At 39.5% G+C, this 27,297-nt stretch overlaps 1 protein-coding gene across 11 annotated transcripts in view; it reads right to left on the reverse strand.

The window, feature by feature from the left end:
• Positions 1-27,297, reverse strand: part of DMD (dystrophin) — a 1,007,479-nt gene that overhangs the window by 446,193 nt on the left and 533,989 nt on the right. For 10 of the 11 annotated variants that reach the window (XM_081908923.1, XM_081908930.1, XM_081908919.1 and 7 more), the window contains one exon: positions 20,523-20,673. The exons of the other annotated variant lie outside the window; for it this stretch is intronic. In XM_081908923.1, coding sequence (XP_081765049.1) covers positions 20,523-20,673 — 151 coding nt within the window. The remainder of the gene's footprint in view (positions 1-20,522; positions 20,674-27,297) is intronic. 11 annotated transcript variants of the gene reach the window in all.

Below are 27,297 nucleotides of genomic sequence, written 5' to 3' on the forward strand. Positions count from 1 at the left end.
AGACTTAAAGTGTCATACTGGTCATGGGTGAATTTGGAATGGAGCAACACTATCGGTAAAGTCCATTTTCGAAAATAATAATTACTGTATGCCAAACAATTAGCTATACAAGTGCTATGAGACAGAAGTGAATTACACTGGCAAGCCCATAGCCACAGGCTTACACTGTTATCCCTGCTATTCCTGAATGGACTCTAAAACTGACAGTTCATCATCTTTTATGAGTATTCATCTTACTTTAAAAAGATCCTGTAAAACATGGGAATCTTATCATCTGATAAATGTTTCAAAAGTGCAAATATCCAATATAACAACATGTTTCAGGAATCATTAGGCAACAGTTATAAAAACTGGGCAATCATATATTTCAATAATAGAGTGACAGTTACACTTCTAAGCTGAGAATTATTACACTTCTTGAACAGTTACATGTACTTGATGCTAAGCTTTCTGCCCTACAAAATACTCTTTACCGTTACATATACACACAAACGGATTGTCTGCATTTCTACTCTGATACAACCTCAAATCTTTACGATAATTGCAAACAGTTGCAGAAGCAGAAGGGAATTTAGGGAGTAACTATCAATCTTTCTTTCCCTCTCTTCTGCTTCTGCACCCCCAGAAAAGCAACCCCTCCCTGAATGGGGGGGGTTCTCCCAAACAGCATGAACAATGTTGTACAGGGCTTTGGAGGCAGGTGGAAGAACTTTGCAGGAATGGAGCTTTCAAAACTTCCTCTCTGAACTTTTAAGTTTTGTGGCATTTAGGTGGAAGAGACATTTCAAAGAAGTGACTCCTCAGATAGTGCAGTTCCCAGGAGAGGAAATGCCCAATTCCCAGTTCAAGTGACAGAACATGTACCACATTTTCAGTCACCATGTTTTTACTTTCAAGCTAGCAGAAACAGAAGACAAGTGAAAAGAACGCTGTCCTCTGTGTTGGTGGTACACATGAGTTTTCATCCTTACAAAACTATTATTTAGAGCAGAATGTGCAAAGAAAATTCTCCATAAGCTCATTTTCAAAGTAAGATAAATCTAAGCTAGGGCCTAGGGCCCCTCAGAATTATCAAATTTTGTTGAGAAAATTTCATGAACATGATTTACTTCATTGTGATAGTTAACAGGGCATGCCATGTTCTGCAGGGGCACATGCTGCATTTTATATTATTTAAAATCTGTGTGAGAGACAGATAATTTTCTCTACCTTAAATTAGGTGAAGGCAAGATACAAGTTTAAGACATATACTCATTCTCATGTAGTCTGCACAGACCTAAGAGAATATAGTATATAAATGACAGCAAGAACCTGCAGTTCAGATCTTTAAGGCGTTGGTTACCACGTCAACATATACTGGGGTAAAGTACTTACAGAATGAAAGTCATAATAGATAAACAGACCTTTACCCCACTTGCCATAATTCAATGATTCATCTATGACTTTTGTGACAAAGGAGTTTCTACTGCATATTCTCAGAAGACGTAAAATCGAAGTTGTGTCAAGCATCATTTCTTATCCTATTGGATTGTGTTTTGCAGCACAAATGGGAAGCCTTTGGGAAGCCCAAAAAAAGGGATTGAAGGAAATAACCAATTCAATCGCAAGTGGTATTCAGAAACATGTTGCCTCTGAACCAGGAGGGTCCAAATAGCCATTGTAAGTAACAGCTAGAGAAAGACGTATCCTCCATAAATTTAAAATCAATTATAGAATGTGCAAACAAATATTTTCTTAAGTCTGTCCTGAATCTACTACAGATACATTTTATAGGATGATCTCCAGTTCTTGAAATGTGATAAAGGGAATAAAAACTATCTAAACACTTTATTCATATCATACATCATTTTAAAACTCTTTCCCCCCACAGTCAGCTTTCCTCCAAAGGCTTTAGCTTTTTTCATAGCAAATATGATCCTGCCCCCTCATGATTTGTGTTGCCCTTTTCTACTTCTAACAGTTTTGCATATATATACTTCTGCATTTCTAGACTGGTGGCTGTTTTGATTGTGGCACCATCACCAATTTATTTTTTTAGTAAATTTCAGCTTGAAAATAACTGGGTGGTTATGTACCCCATGCTTCATTTGTGGGTAGGCTTGCCATTCACACATCTCCTACTGAAGACGGTATCTGAAGAAGTGTGCATGCACACGAAAGCTCATACCAAGAATTAACTTAGTTGGTCTTTAAGGTGCTACTGGAAGGATTTTTTTTTTGTTTTGACATCTACTGTAACACAGATCTGTTTTCCCATATTATAGCTGCTGATATGAAATAATATATCATAGAATCATAGAGTTGGAATGATCCTGAGGATCATCTATTCCAACCCCCTGCAATGCAGGAATATGAAGCTGGAAAGCACCAACTTCGCTGAGTGTTTTGGGACTCCTGAAAATGTATTATTTCATCCAAGCTTTTGCAGATCACAATTTCCAACCTTGAGAGATCACCCAACTATTATGGTTACTGTAGTCTATTTATTTGGGGTGCACTTTTACTTAACTTGTTTTAATGTATTGTTTTCTTAAACTGAGTTCTTACTTTTGTAAACCACCTTGGGATTTATATGAAAGGTGGCATGAACATATTCTGTTATTTGAGAAACATAACAAAGCATTATGGTAACTACAGCCTTCTCTTTCTTTCTCTTCTGGCTTTATAGAGTTAAAAGCGAAATAACTGAGATAATAAATATAGCACCATGGAGCTCCGCTAAGTTTCCCTAGACTAAAAATATAGTACAGCCCAGCAGTGATGGGTAGGAGTGTAGACAGCTACAGTTTGGATGCTAACCTGGTGATTATTTTCCTCAGGTCAGTAGGAAGGTGGGAAATTGTATGACTGCTTTATTCACTGCATTGTTTATTCTCATTCCACCTGCAACTATTGAATGAGGAGGAAGTGTTAGCATGCGCAAGTGTGGGAGAATGCAGAGGAATAACAATAATTTAAAAGTGTTAGTAAATAGTTTTGGTATTCAACAGAAATTTAACTATATTTTTCTGAGTTCTCACAAGGGGTTCCCTTAAAGCTCTTGGCATTTGCAAAGGGCTGCTGCTCCTGTATTTGAATTTGCACTACTGCTAGATTGTGGTTTATAATAGCCTGGGGATTTGCCAAGTTGGCCTTTTATTCTGTGTACTTCCTACTCACTATCTTTCCCCTGTCCCCTTCCTCTCACATTTGATGGTCTTGTTGAGCATCAATGGCTTTGCCTAACCACGCCAGTGTGTTACATAGGCAGGAAGAAGGATGGCGTTGTCTTGTGCTTTTATGTGTGGGAGTGCGTGCACACACATGTTCAATGGGTTTATTGCTTTTGGGTTTTTACCTATGGGCCTTCCTATTAATTTTTCTGGGTAATGCACATGCTTTGTAGTTGTAGCAGAACAAGGTGTCAAGGGTGAGCTCTGGTCTGGTTGATGCAGGCAGGGATTTATCAGCTAAATCTAAAGCGACTCTAAGTACATTTCAGCTAAAGCAATTTAAGTCAAAGGAATATCCCGTTAATTGTAAAATATCTCCAGGAATTTTGAGGGGTATAAGAATTTTTATAATCTTGGGGAACTCTTAAACATGGTGGGAGGTGAATTAATGAATCAGTACACTAATTCGGCGGTTCGAATCCCTGCTGCGGGGTGTGCTCCCGCTGCTCGGTCCCAGCGCCTGCCAACCTAGCAGTTCGAAAGCACCTCCGGGTGCAAGTAGATAAATAGGGACCGCTTACCAGCGGGAAGGTAAACGGCGTTTCCGTGTGCAGCTCTGGCTCGCCAGAGCAGCGATGTCACGCTGGCCACGTGACCCGGAAGTGTCTCCGGACAGCGCTGGCCCCTGGCCTCTTAAGTGAGATGGGCGCACAACCCCAGAGTCTGTCAAGACCGGCCCGTACGGGCAGGGGTACCTTTACCTTTACCTTTACACTTAATGTTGTTGCCTGCTATCCTGGCTCTGCCACATCCCCTCTTTCATGCAAATACATGCAAACCATTGGAGTAGGATAGGTAGACCATCCTAAGTGCACCCATGAAACTTATGTTGTTGGTGGTATTATTTTGCTACAAATGTTCTATGCCAAGTTTTGTGCAGCTGTGCTGGTGATCACAGCCAATAAACAGGGAAAGTACACACACACTCAGAGAGACTTTTAAAACTCAGTCAAGCACCCCATGCATCATATAGTTCTAAATTAATTTTGATTCAGTGTAAGGAACTATAGAGCATCACATAAGGTTTAATATAAGGACAATGTATAGCACTGAAAATCAGTTTCTGATTAAAAAAGAATCTGTGGAAATGAACTTGCCTTATTTAGAAGGGTGAAATCATTCAACTTCAAATAAATGCATATTCTATTTAGATTTTTATTTCATCACACTGGTCTTCGGTGTTGAACATTCATTTTGATTATGTATTATTTTACTGATTTATTCATTCATTAATTCACTCCAATAGTAATAATGTGATCAACTTCAATGGGTATATTTAAAGGGTATATTTAAACTGCAACATATATCTTATCTCTTTGCACTGTACTAAATTCTACCATCAAAATTGTTAATTAAGAAAGAAAATCAAGTTCCTCTTAATCTCATACTAAAGGATTATTTTTCTATAAAAATACAGTTTAATTATGAAAATGAATCCATGAATTTTATGAAGACATGACACTAATATTAGAAATGGGCATATGAATGAATGGGCAAAATGTAAAGTAGACAAAGTACTGATGCTTAATTTGGTAGATTAAAAACATAGCTAGAGTGCTTCTGAAGTGGTCATTGGTCATGTTAGCTGCACGACTCTAAGTGCAAATAATGAAGCCTGTGTGAAAGTGTGTTAGGATTGGTAGCAAAGACCCAGAGAGATTATTTGAGTCCATCTGTCCAACATATACTTGTGCCTGCAGCTGCATACCTAGAGAGTTGTGGCAAATGGGTAAAATGAAACCACAACTTTAAAAAACAAAACAAAAAAGCCACAGTGATAATACTTGGCACATAGATGACAGGGATTTGAATGCGACTGCTGGGTGGAAGCAGGGGTGCCAACTCAATATTTTTGGGGAGGGGCCCAGCCCCTTATGTCTCAAAAAAATTAGGGGGCGGAGGAAGCCAAGCACAGAGCTGAACATGGTGCAGCTTCAAAGCCTCACTGCCGCCATGTTTACCTCCATCCCTGGCTCCTTCTGACACTGGGATGTCACATACAACGTCACCTGCCCCCTGCCCCCATTGCCCCGGCACCTCTGGGTAGAAGACTGGGAGGAGTATAGTAAGAGATCAAGGACTATTTAGGCCACTGATGGTTGTCCTTAACCAACCTCTGAGAGTACAGCACTTAATGCTTAATTTGGATATGAAGAAATCTGCTCTAATTACATTTGGCCCCCAGCCAATGTGAAATGGTGAATTTGGCCAGTGGTGGAGGGGAGTAGGACATACTACAGGAAGTGTGAGGGGTACATGACTCTTCATTTCTCAGGTTCTTTTACATCTTTTAAAGCACAAATGTCTGCTTTTTTGCATGCATGTTGTATGGTTGCCCTATCCAGGGGGGAGGAAGGCATGGTTGGGCTAAAGAGCATTGGTTTAGCAATGATCAGGGTTGAAGAATACATAGTCCTAAACATCTGGAGGGCACCATGACGGGCGAGGCTGTCTAAGACTGTAAATACTGAGTCTGGGCCAGAAAAGGATGTACTTTATTATTTTAGAGGTTGATTAAATTATGATTATTTCATTTATGTATCATCATTGCTTTTATTCCCTAGAAAAGCAAAGAACTGGATCTGCTATTTTAACTGTTAAATGCAACTGTTTCAATCGGCCTTCCCTGGCATAGTGTCCTCCAGATGTTTTGGCTGGCAGCTCCCAAAAGTTCTAGCTAGCACTGCCATGCAGACTGGAGCTGATAGGAGTTATATTCCAAAACATCTGGAGGAGCTAGGTTGGAGAAGGTTGGTTTAAACCATCAGCAAAATGGTGCTATAAGTCAGCACCTCTCTTCCAACTGCTATTCACAAAAAGCATATTGCTATCCACTCAGATCATTTCTCAGCCACTCACTCACTCTGGGACTAGCCTTTTAATTTCCTAGTTCTTCCTCAACACCTGGAATTCTGATGGGATTCATCCAAACTGTCTCCTCCCAGCTAAATCCAATTAGCCCAATGAACTCTTACAGTCAGCTCTAATCCTCTCCATGCAAACACATCCAATCAGTCAAATACACAGTGCTGCAGCACTGGCTCTACAAGCCATACTGCCGTATCTCTTGTGAACGGTAGAACTGCCACTGATTTTCATGGAAAGTATCCCCAACATAGACATGAAAATTCCTGCTAAGGAAAAGCATCAGAGGACTTCCAAGGGAGGGAAGGAATAAAGGAGGAAAGGAAGAAAGGAAGAAAATAATAAGAGTAGCAGCAAGATTAGCAACATTTCTCAGAGGGGTTTTACGATCTGTGCATGTAGTGAACTCAGTTGTACCCTCATTAGAACTTTATCAAAAATTTATTAAATACTTTCAGGGTGAAACAAACGTGAACATTAGCATATCAATGCCCAAAATGTGACACACTTCAGATGCAAATGTATTAACTATAACACTAAAGTCTAATGCGCCAAAGAACATTTTCAAAGCATTGTAGAGACATTAACTAATGAATCCCTGAGACACCCCTGGAGGCATTAAAGTTTTACATATTGCAAAAGTGTAAAATGTTTTGGAAAGTGCTGGATCACATGGAACACAACAAAAATATCACATGCCATACTCTCAACAGCTCAGAATCTGCAGACTTTGCATGTGACAGTTTAAACCATTTCAGAAAAAGCTAGAAATGGGTCATATTCAGACCATACATTAAAAGCACATATAACACTGAAGTTTGCTGAGAGTGCCAGGAGTTGTAGCTCGAGGAGGGAGAAAATACAGTTCCCATGATTCTTTGGGAGAAGTCATGTGCTTTAAATGTGGGTTGAATGTGCTTCAATGTGCTATGTGGATTTGACCACAGATCCTTGTGTAGCTGTACATTCCCAGTCTGTAGGAAAGAGAAATTTCTGGCGGTCAAGGGAAAGGTGGCTTTGATTAGATCTCATACAGAAAGGCTGCAGGACTAGATAACCTGGTTTTGCAAGACTTTTAAAAATCTGCAAGATCAGTACTGTGCAGGATAGAGCAAAAGCTGGGTTCCCAGCACGACCCACCATTGCTGACATTTACAATATTCTAGGGTCCCTGGCACTTCATTTTATATTTACCACTGATCAAAGGAGCACAAGGATTGGGTATGTTAATTCCCCTAGTGGTATGCTTGAACTCACTTTTCTCAGCTTTGGAAAGGAGACAGTTAAGCAGCAGAGTGGGTGATTTACCATCCTACCCTGTCTTGCACACCGAAAATGAGATACCGTACATATGCTTTAACTTGGCTGACAGATAAACAGGATACCTGCAGTTGAACCTTGATAGACCATGTCAATCATCCCCTGATAGATTGATGCAGTCAATCTATGATGCTACCTCATTAGAGAAACTTGTCAGACATAACTGAGAAGCTGGGCACTACTACTCTCTGCTTAGGGTTGAGAGAGTCTGCTATCTGGTCCTGGGTGGGCTACCATTTATCAACATAGCAGCCAGAAGTAATATATTAAGGACCCTATGGGTTGTTGACATGACAAACATAGGAGCTGTGGATGGGAAAGAAAGCAGGAATAGCTTCAGGAACAGCTCAGTTTGTATTTTGGTGTTGCTACTTTGAGGGCAACTACTAGTGGTAACTTGCTGTTTTTGATGGGCTTGGGGAAGTACCGTATATTCCTGGGACCCCAAAATAGATGCTGAGGTCCAAGGGAAGAGGCTTAATCACCAGGCTGAAGTCTGTGACAGCAGCAAAATATAAATTTAAGTTTCTCCAGGTTTCTAATAGTTCCTGCTACTGCTGCAAGAGGCCATGGTGGCATCAAGGAGATATATTTCAATTTGTAAATGCTGTAACATTCAAGTGGAGATACTTCTTTACTAGGCTAATGTAAACAGGCTATAAGTAGTCATATTCCATTAATAAAGTTGTAAATCCCCATTGGTATCTACAGCATGTCTCCATTCTTTCCCCCTACACCAGGGGTAGGCAACCTAAGGCCCATAGGCCAGATGTGGCCCAATCGCCTTCTCAATCCAGCCCACAGACAGTCTGGAAATCAGTGTGTTTTTACAGGAGTAGAATGTGTCCTTTTATTTAAAATGCATCTCTGGGTTATTTGTGGGGCCTGCCTGGTGTATTTACATGAGTAGAATGTGTGCTTTTTTAAAAAAAAATATGCATCTCTGGGTTATTTGTGGGGCATAAGAATTTGTTCATTTTCCCCCAAAAAATATAGTCCGGCCCACCGTCTGAGGGACAGTGGACCGGCCCACGGCTGAAAATGTTGCTGACCCCTGCCCTATACTGTACAGCTCTTTATTTAGCATGTGTATTGGTACAAACATATGTATGCATGCAAAAATCCTGAATCATTATGTCATCACACACACACACACACACACACAGAAACAGAGAGAGAGAGGGGGGGTGGACAACAATAAAAACAGAAAAAAGACAGGCTTATAAACCACATCTGTGGAAATTGAAAGGAAAAACACCATTTTGAAACACAATGAATAGTCTTTCTTTGCAAACAGTAAATGTAAGCATACCTTATTTTTGTAATTTTGGTCCTGTAGTATTAATAGTGTTCCACGTGCCCCAGAGACACAGTTTGATGTTATATTAAAAAAACCACACACAATTTAACAGAGCATTGTATATCTTAGAGAATTTAGCCCCCACTACTGGCAGACGTAGTGCTACAAAGCAGGCTTAACAGAATGGCTACAAAAGGCAGGAGCTTTTTCTCTGTTAAACACAGTGAAAGGAGCATGATTGGCTTCAAATCAGCAGCATTTTCAAATGTTACATTTTTCAGCACAAATTGGTACTTCGGAAGATTGTATTTCATGGCATAGTTAGAATATTTCACATAGTGAAAAAAAGAATATATAGTTAGCAATTATCCAACAGTATCTTTCTTCTTTCCACAAGTGTGAATCTGATTGACTTCCTTTGTTATGTGTAATAATGTTTTTAAGAAGCTTAGAAGTAGGAGAAAACATCAAAGGAGGTATATTGCTGTGAGGGTCACATAGCAACTTTCCTTCAAAAAATGGTATATACATTGGCACAAAGAAATGGCACAGTAGCCGGCAAGGATAAATTAATAGCTGCAGCGCTCATTATTCATTTGAAGTTTCTGCTTATGTTGTAAGGTGCTAATACCATACTCTTAACAAGGCCAATGTAATCTCTTTCTAATTCAACAAAGAAGAAATGAGAAGTAGGTTGCAGGAACAGAGATAACAGTCCAGTGCTCACATACTGCCCATTCAGTCTTCCCAGGTGTGTCTTCCCAGAGCCGATCTTGGCACCAATGCGGTCTGTGTGGATCAGGCACCCCCAAACTCGGTCCTCCAGCTGTTTTGGGACTACAGTTCCCATCATCCCTGACCACTGGCCCTCTTTGCTAGGGATGGTGGGAGTTGTAGTCCCAAAACAGCTGGAGGGCCGAGTTTGGGGATACCTGGTGTAGATCAAAACATTTAATGCAATTTCTACAACAAATCTCCCTTTAATCTTGGTTCTCAACTTCAACTACCCATCTGCTAAATTGGAACATGAACAGTTTACCTTCACAAAGTTGTGGCCCTCCCAATATTGCTGGATGCCAACTCCCATCAGTTCCATCCAGCAAAACCAATGATTAGGAATAATGGGTGCTGTAGTCCAGCAATATCCAAGTGCCTACAGCTTCCCCAATCCCTATTACAGAATTGTAGAGTTGGAAGGAACCTGAAGGATCTTCTAATCCAACACCCTGCAATGCTAAAGCATCCATGACAGATGGCCAACCAACCACTGCTTAAAAACCTCCCATGAAGGAGAGTCCACCACCTTCCAAGGGAGGGCTGTTCCACTGTTGAATAGCTCTTGCCATCAGGAATAGTTATTCCTGATGCTTAGTCAGAATCTCCTTTCTTGTAACTCAAAGCTTTTGGTTTGAGTCCTACCCTCCAAACAAGCTTGCTCTATCTTGCTTGTGAAAGCCCTTCATATATTTGAAGATGGCTATCATATCTCCTCTCAGTCTTCTCTTTTCCAGGCTAAACATACCCAGCTCCTTCAACCATTCCTCATCAGGCTTGGTTTCCAGACCCTTGATCATCTTGGTTGCCCTCCTATGTACATGTTCCAGCTTGCAAACATCCTTCAGGCTAGAACTGACACAGTATTCCAGGTGTGGTCTGATCAAGGCAGAAGAGAGTAGTACTATTACTTTTCTTGATTTGGACACTATACTTCTGTTGATGCAGCCTAGTACAGCATTAGCTTTTTTTGCTGCTGCATCACACTGCTGACTCATGTTAAGTTTGTGGTCCACTAAGACCCCTAGATCCTTTTCACATGTACTACTAGTCCCTCTGTCTTAAAGGAATATCAAATGGATACATAAATCAGCATGTCTCCCCATTCTCTTATATGAGGGGAATACTTGGCACTCAGAGTAGGGATTGCTCCTGTGTATAGACAGTTTTTTCTCTTCATAAGAATGGAGACAGAAGCCACAACCGTGCCTTGGGGCTATATACACACACAACAACTGCTTAAGAAACATAGCAACAACAGACACGTGGAAGTGTGGTTAACGTTAATGTCACAGTACCATGACTTTAAAAGTTGTTTAGGGGGTGGGGAGGAGAAATAAATAAACATCTCCAGAAATGGCACTTAAAAGCTGTTGTGTTATAGCTTTAAATAGACTGAAAAACTAGATGAAGTTTTACTGCATCTTTAACCATGGCTTCACAATTGGCATTTTAAAAATACTTAGAGCTGTAAAATCAGTTCACACTAAAAGGGAGTAATGAAAGCATGGGATTAATGATCTTTTAAAAGAAATGATCCATTCATTTGATCTGTCTTTTGCTTTCTGCTTTAAAATTAGGACAAACTAATCCAGTGCTGATATATGAGGATCGGGAAGGGGAATGCAAGGAAAGAGAAAGAGGCCTAATGAACATTTTTGAGATATCTACATATTTTCTTTATTTAGGAATATGGTACAATGACTTATGCTTCTTAACCTCTCTGGCTGAAAGTAGCTTTAAGTCCTAAACAAAAACCCATATTGTTTTCAATAGTAAAAATACCACTATCCCAACAAACACTTCTAGCATCTATAAATTTCCAGCAGTTATAGCTCATAAAATCACACACAGACACTAGCCTTATTGAGAGAGATAAGCATTATATTGCTTTCTGAGGGCTATTAAAACAAGGTGCATTTGTACCTTGATATTGCGGTTTGCTTGTCAAGCCTTGAGTAACTGACAAAAAGCCCCTGCTCTGTTCTATTTTGTTGTCATTGTTTATTTTTATCCCACTTTTAAGACAAAAGTTTGTCTCCCAAAATAGCTCATATAAATTAATTTAAAAACAAACAGACTTGAGACACAGACTTCAATCTCTGGTTTACACTACTTGAAAGTAGTGTCAACTGCTGCGAAGCCAGTAGTAGGTTTCAGACTCCCCATCCTTATGAGTGCCATTCAGTACCATATTTAAGCTTTCAGTTCACCATCAACAGTGGTCACAGTGCATTGCAAGACTCAGTCATCAACATTACAAAGACATCAGTGGCTAGATCCTAGTTTCCAAGGAATGAGTGCAGCCACCCAGAGTAGCAGATAAGAAACATTCATATCCACAACTGCTTTCTGATTCCAAAGCATTAGGCTAGACCCAGAAATACTCACAGACAATGTCTTAAGAAAGTAATAAAAGTCTCACCAAAACCTGGTAAAGCCAGGTGCAGAATTTAATAGAATGGATAATGGAGCTATATTCAAGTGATCTTTACTTTTTATTTTCTACATTAATTATTTATATTAAAAAGCTAAATTGACTGGGACAGGAGTGACTAAGCAATTTTTATGTGACTCTCAGCAACCTTACCAATTTTAATCAAGGCATGATACACATTCTACCTCCTGTTTCAATAACGTTCCATTTTGATGGGCCTTGCTAGTATTTGGGGTAACCCGACCACATGCCAGATGATGACAGGGGGCTCACTAAAGTGGAAATCTAGGGAGTTGTCTCTGCACCAGTTTCCCTCTGATTGTTCATTAACACCAGGCAGTGAGTTCTGTGTGTGCACAAACCATTCAGAATAGTGGCCTTTGTCCAAGCAGACGTGAGCAGGAACCTGACTGGCTCACTCAATTAATTAATTCAGCTGCTTGCTGTCCCTTCCACAACTGAAGAATGGTTGTGAGTAGAAAGGGTGGGCAATGACTGGACAGCTTATTGTGCACACATGCAATACTGGTACAGTTCAGCTATCAGTGATGATGGCTATACTCTACTACCAGTGTCAGAGGCAGTAAGCCTCTGAATATCAGTTGCTGGAAAGCAAAAGCCAGAAGAGTGTTGTTGTACTCAGGTCCTGCTTGCAGACTTCCCATTGGCATCTGGTTGGCCACTGTGAGAATAGGATGCTGGACAATATGGGTCTTTGGTCTGAACCAGTAGGGCTCTTCTCACGTTTATATGTTCTTAAGTAAAACACTTGTTTCATTGATGTTGATATTAAGTTAAGGCATATATTCAACTTTCCCACTGAATTCAATGGGTTTTTAAAAGGTTAAACCGTGGCTGGATTGTTTCTACTGTATACTATATTAAACCAATCCATCATCAGTCTCCAGGTCTGGAACCGACTGTGGCTTGAGTCTAATTTCTGGCCATTTTAACTGCCTATCACAGCATCCTTTAAGAATTACTTCTGCTAAGTGAAAGTAAGCTCTGTGTTTTGTAAGGCTTTTGTTTCAGAATCCAGCTGTGAAAAACTTTCTTAACAAATGATTTATAAATGATATTTTAAAAGTGTTATACTCATACGTGAGAATTATGCTGGAATAGTGTTCTCTCAGGAGCCATAAACAGATCAGAGTTCACTTTCTGCTACGAAAACAGAAATATGAACCTCATAGGGATATTTAATCGCAATATGCTGTCTTGGAATTAAAAATCCATTTTGTCTCAAGTCTCACTGGAAAAACCAACATTGGCTTGTTCCTAAAAGTCAATTTAAACTTTTAGCACACAAACAAAAGAACATTGAAGCAGATGTTGTTCAGCTTTCAATTAAGCACCATCATATTCCTAAGAGAAACAAATGAATACTTTTGCATTGTAACTGGAAGTCCATTGATTTAATTCATAATTATCAGTAAGCAGCAAGCGTTTAATTTTATCCTGAGTCTTGTTTACAGAGTCATTAATTTAGGACTTCTACTAATATTACTCTTAATACACATTTGGGGCATGATCCAGTGAAAGCAAAGTACTTTTAATCCTGTTGATGTCAGTGAGACCCATTTAAGTATGTTTAGCTCTGTTTAGCTCTGTCTCTGAAATCAGTCCTCTCAAAAGAGCTGTGACTGATTCACGTTCAAAGTCACAACGTCAAACAGAAATAGTTGCTATCGTTTAGATTTTAAATTGTGTTTTTGAAGGAAACTCCATCAAGGTTTCAGAAACTTCAGATGAAACAGGTTGGGCAAACAGGAGCTGACAAGTTCAGGAACTCCAGAAACGTATGCGAGTTAGTTTGCCCAAAGTTTCAAAATCCTATAGATCAGCTGCATTGGTAATGGCTATGAAATACTGTACGGTGGTCATATGTTCTATTTGACAGAGGGCACACCTCAATTGAAATGGCAGTGTTCTATTTAAAGGATAATATAATTAGAAGACTGTCCTGTCCATGTCTGTCTTACATATAAAGAACCACAAGTCTTGGTGTCAAATGCGTGACCACCCTACCGTGAAAACATAGATGTATGGCTACTGCAAGGAAAGGTGACTTATACATAACCAGAAAAGGAGCACAAAAGAAGTCTTCTTAATAGTTTCTTTGCAGCATATCATTCTGGATTGTAAGAGAGCTGTCAATTGTAAGAACTGGTTGAACTAGCTGGGACTGCTAGAGATAATCTTAATGGTCATGTTGGAGGAGCCGAGTACCTTTTTCCTTTTTGAAAACTACAAAATCTATTCAAACATTAGATTTTCTTGTTGGAATACAACTCCCATCATTCACCAGCCATGGACCATGCTGGCTGGGTTCTGATGGAAGTTGGGATCCTATACTATCTGGAGGGCACCAGGTTGGCATTTGCAGATAGTCGAAATCAACACCAGAAAGGAGGAGCAGGGATTGTTTGCCATATTCTATAATAGAACTCTAAAATGTTATTGGAGTTTCCTCTGTACAGTTGCACAGCATTTGCACATTTGATTGAACAGGGTGAAACTAGTTGTGTAAGGGTCATTGGTGTGATTATTATTTTGTTAACTGCTGGGGTGAGGATTGGAATCATGGTGTGTGGATTATTTAACACTTTGCCCCAAGTGATGGTTCTACTTTGTCTCCTTGCTTTCTTACAAAGGCTACTGTTTTTTTGTTTAATTTTTCACAGAATTGCAAGGGCTAATGCAATTAATGATGTTCAAGAATATCAGTTACAGGTAAACAAATGGTTTTCACTTCCATTGTCATAATTACATGCAGGTCTGGCTTACAGAACACAATGCATTCCATGGAAATCATTTGTTAGGCAAGCGTTTGCATAACGAGTCCACCATTTCAATTATTTCCTATGTAAATATTTCTAATCCAGGATTTTCCCAATTTCTTGCTCCAATCTTTCAGAGACTTCTTCCTGAAAAGGCTGCCTAAGCAGCAAAAGAAAGGAAAAGGGAAAAACTGATTTGCCTGCTCTCTTAGTTGCCCCTCCCTGCATAGCTTCTGTCCCCAAATCTGTGGTGATGATTGTGAGGTACGGGCATAATTCTTTATGCACAGATAAGTAAATTTTTGCATAGCGAGCAGGCAGATAGCTGAACCTACGTGCATCGCAATAATGGTCTGCCACTTCTCTCTCTTTCTCTCCCACACATTCAGTGAGCCTCTTATGCCATTGCCTCTTAAAAATGTTAGCCATTTGAACAATCCTGAAATGTGTTGCCTATTTTTTCTTGATAAGCATCATTCTCTTCTTTTTATATGCATGAAGTTGTTGTTTTTTTTTAAAAAAAAACACAACAAAAACAAAACAGGCATATTAAGAGGAAATTAAAATAAGGATTCAGGCTGTAGATATTAATATTTCTTATTGGAGTAGGTGTCGGTTCTTGATATCAGGTATCACATTTAACTACAGCTACATTTATTTGGCTGCCTTTTCTATTCCCCTTGCTGCAATTATTGTGATTTAGACTTGGGGATTCTTATTTGATACCAGATTTAGTTAGTTATCTTCTTACTGACCCACATTTTTCCAAAGTGCCTCTTGGTTGGCTGCCTAGAGAAATATCACAGCTGATTACTTCTGTGCTCGTTTTTAGTCATTAAAGTGCTGTATTTCCACTGGGAGATTGCAAGTGATAGCTCAATATTTCACTAGTAAAGTCTTGGTTGTTGTTTTTTCCACATGAGGTTAAAATATTCCATAACTGTATCACCCAGAGAACGGAACAATATTATTATATAATGTTCTCCTTTGTAAAGAATGAATCAAATCCAAAGGGAACTTCCTCCAAGGGAAGCAGTTTTCTCTGATGGAGGAGTGTTCCTTCTCACAGGGGAAGGGAACATTTGGGGCCCAAGTATAGTATTGGTTGTACTGTAATTACAGCAATATGGTTCATATGGGAACCCAATCAAATCTAAGGAGATGAGATGTTAATTTAAAGTGGGCATGATAGTATATCTATTCTTATTAGTGCTGTTATCTGGTTAGATAAATCCTAATTAATTGTATGGGTTAACAGATAGAATACACCTCCATAAATCTGTGCATAAGAAAAAAAAGTTCTAAATAAAGTGTACTTTGGGTTATATTCAACACAAGCAGTGTTTTCTGCTCATACAATAGGGCTTCCTCTTTCTCTCCTCCCTCCCTACATGCCCCGCCATCTGTTCTGGAGAATCTGCCAAACCTCTGGAGCAGATTTTGCGGGTGGGGTTACTGCAGGAAGCCAAAGAGAAAGGGAAACTCGTGTCACTTGTGCATAAGTCCGTGGCATGAACATAACTGCAGTGCTGGGCACCACCCTTTGTTTTATTTCTTCAGCATCGTTTTAAAGGCAGTCCCACCCATTTGAGAAAAAGAATGGGAATACCTTCTCCTTTATGGTGCTTTTATAAATATTTGCATTAGAAATACAAATCTACTGACCGACTGATTTCAGAGGTCATCTTTTTAGTCAATCAAATTACTTCTGATTTTTTTTTACCTATTAATCCACCTGATTAATTAGAAATTGCACCCCTGCTTCACATAAGCCAAGAACCCCCCAAAATTGCCATGGTTCTGCAGGGATATGACAGCTCTTTTCATAATTTTGTTATCATTTTTTTTTATTTCCCAACATTTTCTGAGACAGGGACTCTACACAGCTTGCACAAATTGAAGCAACATCTCTTAAGTGTGTGCATGTCTTCTTCCCAGATCCACTGCATGCTCTGCACATACATGCACATTAGCTACCTAGCTACATTAGCTTGGCCTTTGATACAAAAAGAAAGAAACAGTCCAGAGAAAGAATATATTATGTGCTTCATCTGCTAATTAAAAGATAGGTATGTGAAGTTGATCCACTCATGGATGAAGGCTTTTAAGTTCCCCCTACAAGTAGCACCCCCCTAAAGTCTCCTTCCAGGTTGAGACTATTTGGAATGGTGCCTTGTCAGATATTAAACCATATCATTAGATGAAGGGAGTTTTTTTGGTCTGTCCTCAATGTAAAAGAAATATGGGGTGAAGTAAGAAGTTGATTTTACCCCATAGTTCTCTTATTTTTAGTGAGGTGTTCAGGTGTAGTCTTAATCATTGCTTGCAAATCTGTTACTGCCTTATGCTACAAATATAGTCTAAACATACAGTAGCATCCATTTTTGTTAGGGACTGAAGACAGGAACTCAAAACCTGTGTATCATCAACTTCGTTGAACCATATAGTCCACACATTCACATATTAGCGTGATACACCCATATCTGCTTTGAAGTGTGATTTTCAAAAGATGCAAAGAGGAAATGAAAGGCAATGCCCTCTTTTGCATGTGACACAAAGTCATACCATACTTTAGCACAAATGAGCAAATGCAAAAGGTTCTGGAGAGGAGATCACAGTTGTTTTGCTCCTCAACAGCTGCTTTGTTGCTGTGCTACTGTGCTGAGGGAAGTCATTATTTGCCTTAGCTATGTTGTCTGAACCCAGGCCCATGATTTAGTACTCATTGAGTTGTAAACCACAGGACAAATGTTAGTTGCAGCTCATGGTTTGCCTGCTGAAAGTTAAACGAAGAGTCCCGGTTTGAACATCATCCAAAGTCAAACCATGGCCTTGATCAGCACTGCAGCTGAACAACCAGGGAAGAGTAAAGCAGCAGAGATAATTTCTTTGAGTGCGTACACATGTGCTCCTTCATGCTAATCATAGTCAGGATGGCTGATGGAATACTTGGAACATTGCAGTACAACAAAGTTGTCAAATATATGTTCTTCCCTGTCCTGTAAGCTAATCAACTGAATGTAAACTCTCTACCCTTTACTGATGCAGAGAAAAACACGAAACTTTAATAATGATGCCCTCTAAAATTTTAAAAGGTGATGAAAACACTGCTGTATATTTTTAAACAACCTTTTGTTTTTGGAGGTGACAGCCATTCAGCCATCAAAACACATCCAACTACATAATGAGAACACCCGAGAGTTCCTGTTGAAATGCATTAAAATGGTTTATATTTTGTCCACTAAGTTTGATATCTCTACTGAAACCAACTGGGAAACACTTCAGAGGATGAAGGCCTCATTTGACCATGTCTGAGTTACAGAGCATATAAAATTAAACATTATTATTTACTTGATTCACGTGTGCAGCAACTGCACAACAGCATGAAACTGAAAAGCTTTATCTCTCACAGATGTGAAGGATCACTCCTGACAAGTACAGTAGCTACATACACAGTTGTACAAAATAAATTATACATCATTGAATGCAGAGTATGAAAACTAAACAGGGAATAATTTGGGATGAACTTAGCTTTAGACTTTTTGTTTAAGATTAAACATGGGGAGCTTTACTCTGAATGCTAACTACTTTATATTCTCCATAAAATGTGGTAACCAAAACACATTATTCAAAGTGAAATGGGGTGGCAAATACAGCAGTAACATTCTATTCTAATACCCTTTTAACAATACTGTTGATACTTCAACCAGAACTGGCAGTTTTGCAACTTTTCATCTGAGAATTTTGGTGCTCAGAGATACCAAAAGAGGGGGGAGGGGTTAACCAATGTAAATTGCTCTTTGTGGTGTTATTTGTTTGCTTAGGGAACGTTTTGGGTACCTGAAGCAAAATGCTTTAGGATAGGGATTTATATGGGGGGAATGCTGCAACACTGTGGTTCTGATTTGAAACATTCTTCATAGCTGCTTAAGGAGGGAGAGGGAGGGAGACAGGAGATCCATCACAGATCTCCAACCGATTATTGTGCATCTAGTTTGGCCCTCAGTCTATAGTCAACTTTGCTACACTCTTCTTTTAGTTTCCTTTACTCCTTAGGCCAGGCATGGACAAATGTGGCCCTCCAGTTGTTTTGGAACTACAATTCCCATTATCCCTGACCACTGGTCCTGTTAGCTAGGGATGATGGGAGTTGTAGTCCCAAAACAGCTGGAGGGCCAGGTTTGGCCATGCCTGCCTTAGGTGATCAAAAACCTCAGGTGCTTTTCCATTTTAGTTTGAGTCAAACCAACAGCTTCCTCTCAAATAAGTTAGACTGCAAACTGTTTAGCTTCCTGAATAGCCCTTACCACCAAACCCAAGTCAACCAATTGGTGTCAGAGGCTTAAACACCATGAAGACAATATAGTATATAGACTTAAGCTTTGTATTTCACAGATTTGGATGAAAATTCCAATAGATCAACATGATGAGAAGGCTGACTTTATTTAATAAATCTAACACCTGATCACTAAAAAAAAAAGATATCAACCACATTTCTGTGACATAAAGACTAATGAGAACTATGAATATAATATGTGTGAGCATATTCTGATTCACTGACCAAAACAGACAGCTAAGCAATATGCTGCTATGGACTCTGCATCTTGTGTTGCCCCAGAAGAATTCGTTCCTTCATGCTGCATTAAAATTAGATCCATCAAATTAAAAATAAATTTAATGATGACATAAGTATGGATGACTTACACGCAGGCAACACATAATTCTTCAATGAATTAGCTGTATCGCTTAAGGAAGCAGAATATATAACACTGGGAGTAGGGTGAGATGAGAAGGATATTTGGTGCAATGTTTATTCTGATAAAGAAATACTGAAGTATAGTTTGTTATTGCTAAATGAATAAAAGTAGGAACGGGATGTAGTAAGAACAGGAAACCCTCCACTCTGATCCCTGCTGGGGATGGCTAAATAAACCATACAGAAATTCTATACTGCTTCATACTACAGGTTGGACAGTCATCTTTTTTTGAATTCTCCTCCTCTATGATCAAAGTTCCATGACAGTAGTAAACTAGCACATCAGGGGAAAGAGGTTAGGGTTACTCTTTAGAATATATTTTAATATCCACCATATATATATAGTGCTGCTACCAACTTTAATGAACGGAATAACATAGCATTAGTAATACAAAATTTGCAATTAAAGTGGTGATCCTAATCATGTTCACTCATAGTAAGTCTTACTGAATTCAATGGGCCTCCAACCAGGTAAGTGTGGCTATGATCAGCTTACACTATTGTTGCATCCTAAACAACTACTGCTTAAAAGTATATTGTGACTCGAAATTAATGGCCTGGGGATGACAGATTAGCTGGCACATGCCTTGGAGGAAAGGGTGAGAAGCCAGGCATCACTAATTTAAATGTCTTTTCTTTTATTGTCAGAAATAAGTGATGCTTTAAAAGCTATCGTCAAATAAAGACCCACAAAACAAGAAGGAAACAAATGTTGATTAGCTGTACTGCAGTATCTTTTTTTACTTGTGTGAACAAGTAATTTTATTATTGTTAATTATTTTAACATATACAAATTGAGGAATCATTAAGTCTACAATCCTAATCCCATTTACTATTTACCTAGAAACAAACCCCACTGAATTCAACAGGATTTAGTTCTGAGTAGATAAGGTTAGGGTTATGCTGTAAATCATATCAGTTTACAATAATCCCCCAGTGTATAAACATGGAGTTAAATACCTCCAAGTGGAGATAATATCTGCCCTCTAGATGAGAGCCTATGGGAAACCAATTTGCAACAAATACACATACAGATAAGAAAATCTTGAAGTAGAAATATGTTATAGGTGAGTCCTACCTTGATATATTGCTTGGTTGTGGAAGCTTCTGGATCCTCGGACTCTATCCATATTTTAGCTAAATTTTGTTCTGCCTCAGTTAACCAGTGGTTAAAGTTTTTCATATCGTGATGGAAATTCCTCCATTTCTCCACAGATCTGTCAAATCTTCTGTAGAAGGAAATAAAAACCATGACACTATAATTTAGGACATTATATGATTAAAAGTGGTAGGTCAAATGTTTATAATGCATTTAAAATATTAATGCAGGATATGACTGTGATGCCTTTATAGCAGTGGCTTCTCACCTTTCTCCCTATGGACCACTTGAAAATTGCACAACAGAAAAACATGCAGTACTCTGGCTATGCCAGAAATAGCCCTCTCGTGAGCAGAAGAGGTTCTCTGCTCACAGAAAGATGCCCTTGTATCCATGCCTGTGGGTGAATTGCATAGCTAGTTAATTCTATGTTTCTAAAATCTATTTGCGTGGCAGAATTGGAAAATAAAATATCATGTTGAACACACAAACAAACAACTTATCTGGCTAAATTTAAATTCACTGTTTAAATTTCCTTTCCCCAACAATGTGCAAAAGCTAATACATATAATTTATACATATAACTGTGAAGTTCAAATATATTGCCTACACCACTGAAGTGTGATGGCAGGAACAGTAGTGCTTTCTCATAAGACTGCAGGAAACCAAAGTCTCTCGCAAACATTTCCCACAGAAGATAAGAAAACATCCAGAACCACTGTGAGGCAGCAAGTTAAAAAACAGAATATTTAAAGTAAGGAGTATTACAATTTTAAAAGTAAATGTCAGGGAACTGCCATCAGAGAGAGAGATGGGGAAAAGGCTCCAGGAGAATAGGAGAGACCCTACAGCAGAAGCAGGAACCAGCAGGGGGAGCGCAGGAGTTCCAGCGGAAGGGGAATCGGAGGGAAGGCTCTGGGATACTTCTAGTGAGAATAGTGCAGAGGTATCAAGACCCCCATTAGCAACTCCCACCCCTCGCCGGAAACTGTCACGCAGAGAGTCACGAAGGCGCATGTCCGTCAAACAGCTTTTATGTTGGAGTAAATTCCGTAGACGCCCACTGTCAGATGCTACCAGCGACTGACGGAGCCATGCTTTGGGGGCTCCGTTAGTGCCTGGGTTTGGTTGACCAGCCAAACCCCAGAGGGATTAAGCTTTTACGCACAAGCAGCTCATTATCCCATCACAGTAAATGTACCGTCTTATTGCATGAGAATGATTTCATTAATTTATAAAATCCTCCAAGCTTGTGTTAGACACAAATTCATTTTGGGGTGAACTCCAACAAAAGAGACCATCTATTGAGAGATCATTTTTAACAAAATCCCACTATGTTATTGATCAGAAGTCATAGGAAGATTTCTTTCATCTGACTACAGAATTGTGTCTTAGTTATTACATAATCAGATTTCATTATAATTTTTAAATATACAGCTCATTCCTTTCTAACAAATGATGTGCATTTCCCCAAAGGTAATGCTATCTTGAACTTTTGCTTTGTGTTTCACATTTAAATCCAGATGAAGCATGTTTTTAGCATGCAGATTAAATTTAGTTTCAAAACCGCCCTGAGACCTCCGGGTATAGGGCGGTATATAAATTCAATTAATCATCATCATCATCATCAATTCCACCATTTCTAAAATTTCATCTTGAATCAAGATCATAAGCCTCTATCCTTGAAAATTATATTACACTGTAATATACTACAAGACTATTTCTGGCCAGAAGTGGTTACAAGTGACAAACCAGCCTTAGCTGGTAAAGGCATGACATGCCACAAAGGACACCTGGGTTTCTAGTGGCAGTGCTAGATCTAGGAATACCCCCAGCTATGAACCTGCTGCCTTAAGATAGCGATTTCATTCAGGATAGGTGGTAAACAAGAAACATCTACCTATAGTACTTTCGTCTTGTCAGCATTCAAGTTGTTTATTGTCCCTCATACCACCCTATGCAAGTGATTGGCTGTGAGCTCTTCAAAGTACCTTGTCTATGTTGTCAGGCCACAACACTGTAAACCACTTACAAGATTTCTTTGTGTATTCAACTGTACATAGATAAAATAAAAAATGATATTGAACCCATACAACTGGACTAGACAGTGTAGTGCTCAGATTATGCACAGTCCACCTTAGTTTGGTACAAAGAATAGATGCAATGCAGCAGAAAACGCAACTTTTGTTTTAAATGAAAGCAACCTCAAAAATACACAGAAAGAATACATAGTTCTTGTAACTACTTATTGCAGAGGCATACAGTAGATCAAAAACCATTTCCAAGTAAATCATGTAAAGATAGAAACTCAGAATATATTGTTACGAGTTTCGGGGTGTTGAGATGTGTGCCAGTCCCCTCTAAAACCCAGATCCAGCAAGTGTGGGTGGGGTCCCCTCCCTCAACGGATAAAGTCAGATTTTAGAATAGAGAGTTAAAAGGAGCAGTGATGTGACCTAGAAGTAAAGCAGCAAACTAGAGAGAAGTGAGGTATGAGAACAATGTTTGATTTCTGTTTGGATTCAAGGCAGCGGCTATGGGAGAAGTAACACCCATTTGGAGTGTTGATGCTCTGAATCCCACCACTGCAGTCTCAGGTTATACATATGTGTAAATAAACCATATATCATAAAGACACCATAGTCTTCACTATGCTTCATTACCAAAGGAAAAACAGACTCTGGGTAAGCACGTTGAACCCCTGGAATCCTGCACCACTCAGAGATTGGGGTGGCATGCAACAATATATTTTAAATCTATGCCAATAATTTCCTATAATGGTTCTGTATAGTTTTAAATTTGAAAACTATAAAAATGTCACATAGTAGTCTAAAAATGTTGAAATCACAAATTACTCAGATTCTTTTATCTACTTAGCATTCAGAATTAGACTAATAAGTATTCAAAATGAGGTCTTTTTAAAGGGAGCAGGTTAAGTGCAAAAAGAGTATGTTTGATTATCAAAATACATTTTAAATTCATGACTTTTATTATAGAACTTGTAGCTGACAAAAATATAGCCTTTTTTCACGTTCTACAAAATATTGTGTACATTACATTTCTATACTTCCTCTAAACAGTGTCCTGAAGGATTATGCTAATATTAACCTAAAAATTATGCAGTGTTGTCAACTTGATTCAGCACAATTAGCACCTTGTAAGAAATATACAAAACTTCAAAGTAATATTAAAAAATTCTATTTATGTGCATTGAAATGTAATATTTAAGGTCATTCTAACAGATAATCTATGGAAACTTGTTTTTACAGGGTTATCTTGCCAAATTAATCTTTTGTTGCAAAAAAAATGTTAACCTGTTTCAATTAATCTGATTTTTCTTCTTCTTTCCACAATCTGTTTGTATTTAATTTAAACATAATCTCTATAGTTGGACTAGAGAGACACAACAAAGTTAGAATTCACTGCGGCTAGGCATTGGTTTAATATTTATTCCCGAAGTGATCATCAGGAGATAAGAAGAGTTTGATATAGACTGGTTGAACTGTATTTTAATATATTTGGAGGTTTTTTTCATTTAAAAGTTTTATTATTATATTATTTTTATGCTTGAAATTTTGTTCACCACTTCAAGTAGACTTGACTCAGAATGGCACTTCACATTTAGAGATGGAGAGATACTTATAAAGCAGGAATATGCAGCATAAGCAACATTATGTAGTATTATCAACAAACCAGACTGCTGGGAAACTAAATCAAACCAGTTATAGCCTGGAACATGGTGCGTATAGCGCAGCTGACTGCTGAATAATACACAGCAGTGGGGATCCTGAGGAGACTCCATCTCCCTTGGTGGCTGCCGATAAAAAAACAGGGTTATGATGTAAGGTGCCCTCTAAACTGTGAGATTTAGGGTTGAGCTCTCTGGGTGAGAAGCATGTGTGGATGAGAGACAGGAGACTGAGAGGAAAGGAGTATCAGAAGAAGGAGGAACTGATATCTGTCTGCATTTCTTAATAATTTTATAATGCAATGCTTGCATTTGCGACTCTGTAGTTTTGTAACATATGCTAAAATTGTTAGTTGCTCTAGTTTCCTGCATACCACTTAAACATATTTGTATATATTGAATAGTTCAGAAGTAGCCTATATAAATAAATAATGAATACACGAAAGTAACCACAACTACATTTGTCTTACTGGAACAATCATTTAACCTGCAGCAATTTTCTTTCTTACGTTGTGCTGGTCTTTCCTTGATGTATTCTTTTTAATAAGCATGCTCATTCTCGCTTATGTAAATCAATGGAACGGACTATTCAAAGTTTCTCTTAAGTAAGAATTAGATCATTCACTTCTCAGAGCATTATTTCCCACTGGAACCCTCAGCCACCTGCTAACCCATGGCCAGGGGCTGTTTGCAGAATTAAGCAACCCTGGCTTGAATTCTGGGTCCTATCTTCAACATACCGTAGGTCACCTACATTTACTCTGTCTCTGATTCTATGGGACGAAATGCTTACAGCCTTACAACACCCCAAGCTCTGTTTGTTTCAGTATTATCAATCATTTAGTTCCATAGATTAAGAAACATTAGTTGATTTTATATAAAATCATGTATGGCACAATTCAAGAGCCGCTGGCCCTGCAGATGCTGTTGGACTACAATTACCCTAGGGAAGCAACTCCATCTGGAAGACCTGTAATTAAGGCAGAGAGGATGGTGATAAAAGGTAGAGTGCAAGACTTCAGAACAGAGTCAGGTAACAGGGTTTAAAAAGTGGTTTAGCTAGTGGGGAAAGCATGGGCTTTCTTGCTGTCAGACAATGTTCAGTATGCAGGCTTCCATCCCTACAACATAGGTCATACATTGACAAACCTGATAAAAGCATAGTGCTAATTCTTGCGTTAGAGGAAATATAGGGTGATGGTTCCATTTATGCCCACCTGATAGCAGAAAAAATTCTGTCTTGCACAATTGGACTTCTCCCCTTGTAGCCCCCCCCATGTACCTCAAAATGTGGCCTTGAGGGGCCCCAAAGTATCTGGAATAGATGGCGGGGGCAGTAGATAAGAAATAAAAAGGAAGTGGAGGTCCACTTACAAGGCACTGCAAGTCACCCAGAGATATAACATGTAAGATAAGGACATGTCTGTGCTTTTTGATACATCCAATCTATGGCCGTGTGCACACCAGAGCTTATTGTGTGTCTGCAGCTGTTAGTATTCTAATTTAATTTGTGTAATAATAATAATAATAATAATAATAATAATAATAATAATTTATTATTTATACCCCGCCCATCTGGCTGGACCTCCCCAGCCACTCTGGGCGGCTTCCATAAAAACCAAAAATACAGTAAAATCACGCGTTAAAAACTTCCCTGAACAGGGCTGCCTTAAGATGTCTTCTGAATGTCAGGTAGTTGTTTATCGCTTTGACATCTGCTAGAAGGGCGTTCCACAGGGTGGGCGCCACTACCGAGAAGGCCCTCTGCCTGGTTCCCTGTAGCTTTGCTTCTCGCAATGAGGGAACCGCCAGAAGGCCCTCAGCGCTGGACCTCAGCGTCCGGGCAGAATGATGGGGGTGGAGACGCTCCTTCAGGTATACTGGACCGAGGCCGTTTAGGGCTTTAAAGGTCAGCACCAACACTTTGAATTGTGCTCGGAAACATACTGGGAGCCAATGTAGGTCTTTCAAGACCGGTGTTATATGGTCTCGGCGGCCGCTCCCAGTCACCAGTCTAGCTGCCGCATTCTGGATTAGTTGTAGTTTCCGAGTCACCTTCAAAGGTAGCCCCATGTAGAGTGCATTGCAGTAGTCCAAGCGGGAGATAACCAGAGCATGCACCACTCTGGCGAGACAGTCCGCAGGCAGATAGGGTCTCAGCCTACGTACCAGATGGAGCTGGTAAACAGCTGCCCTGGACACAGATTTAACCTGTGCCTCCATGGACAGCTGTGAGTCCAAAATGACTCCCAGGCTGCGCACCTGGTCCTTCAGGGGCACAGTTACCCCATTCAGGACCAGGGAATCCTCCACACCTGCCCGCCTCCTGTCCCCCAGAAACAGTACTTCTGTCTTGTCAGGATTCAACCTCAATCTGTTAGCCGCCATCCATCCTCCAACCGCCTCCAGACACTCACACAGGACCTTCACTGCCCTCACTGGTTCTGATTTAAAAGAGAGGTAGAGCTGGGTATCATCTGCATACTGATGAACACCCAGCCCAAACCTCCTGATGATCTCTCCCAGTGGCTGCATGTAGATGTTGAAAAGCATGGGGGAGAGGACAGAACCCTGAGGCACCCCACAAGTGAGAGCCCAGGGGTCTGAACACTCATCATGTGTAGTCCACATGATGTTATTCTCAAACAATACCAACCTCATTCCTCCCCTGAGTACACTTGGATTTACCCGATATGGGGATAATTAAGCTCCAAACTACTCCACTCAGGCTCACAAATGATTTGTGTTAGTGTTTTGATGTGTGTGTGTGGGTCAATAACCACTTTCTGCTACTCCCCTTCCCACCCACCCCCACTACTTCCTCAATGTTTTTGTTCCTTTTCTGGCCATGCTTGTATATTTCTGGTATGCTTCTGAACAGAGTGTAGCCTTGTATAAAGGTTGTTGTTTTTGATCCCTCAGGTTTGAAGAAAACCAGAAATCTGTATATGTAAACCACATTAACAATTATGTACTAAGAATGTAAAATTGCCTGCCTGTGTGTTTTGCACACTTCATGGGCAGGGCATTTTTTAATTTTAAAAGATGATGTGCATGCAGCTATCT

Source organism: Podarcis melisellensis (genome assembly GCF_964234715.1).
Source record: "Podarcis melisellensis genome assembly, chromosome: 4".
Taxonomy (NCBI): domain Eukaryota; kingdom Metazoa; phylum Chordata; class Lepidosauria; order Squamata; family Lacertidae; genus Podarcis; species Podarcis melisellensis.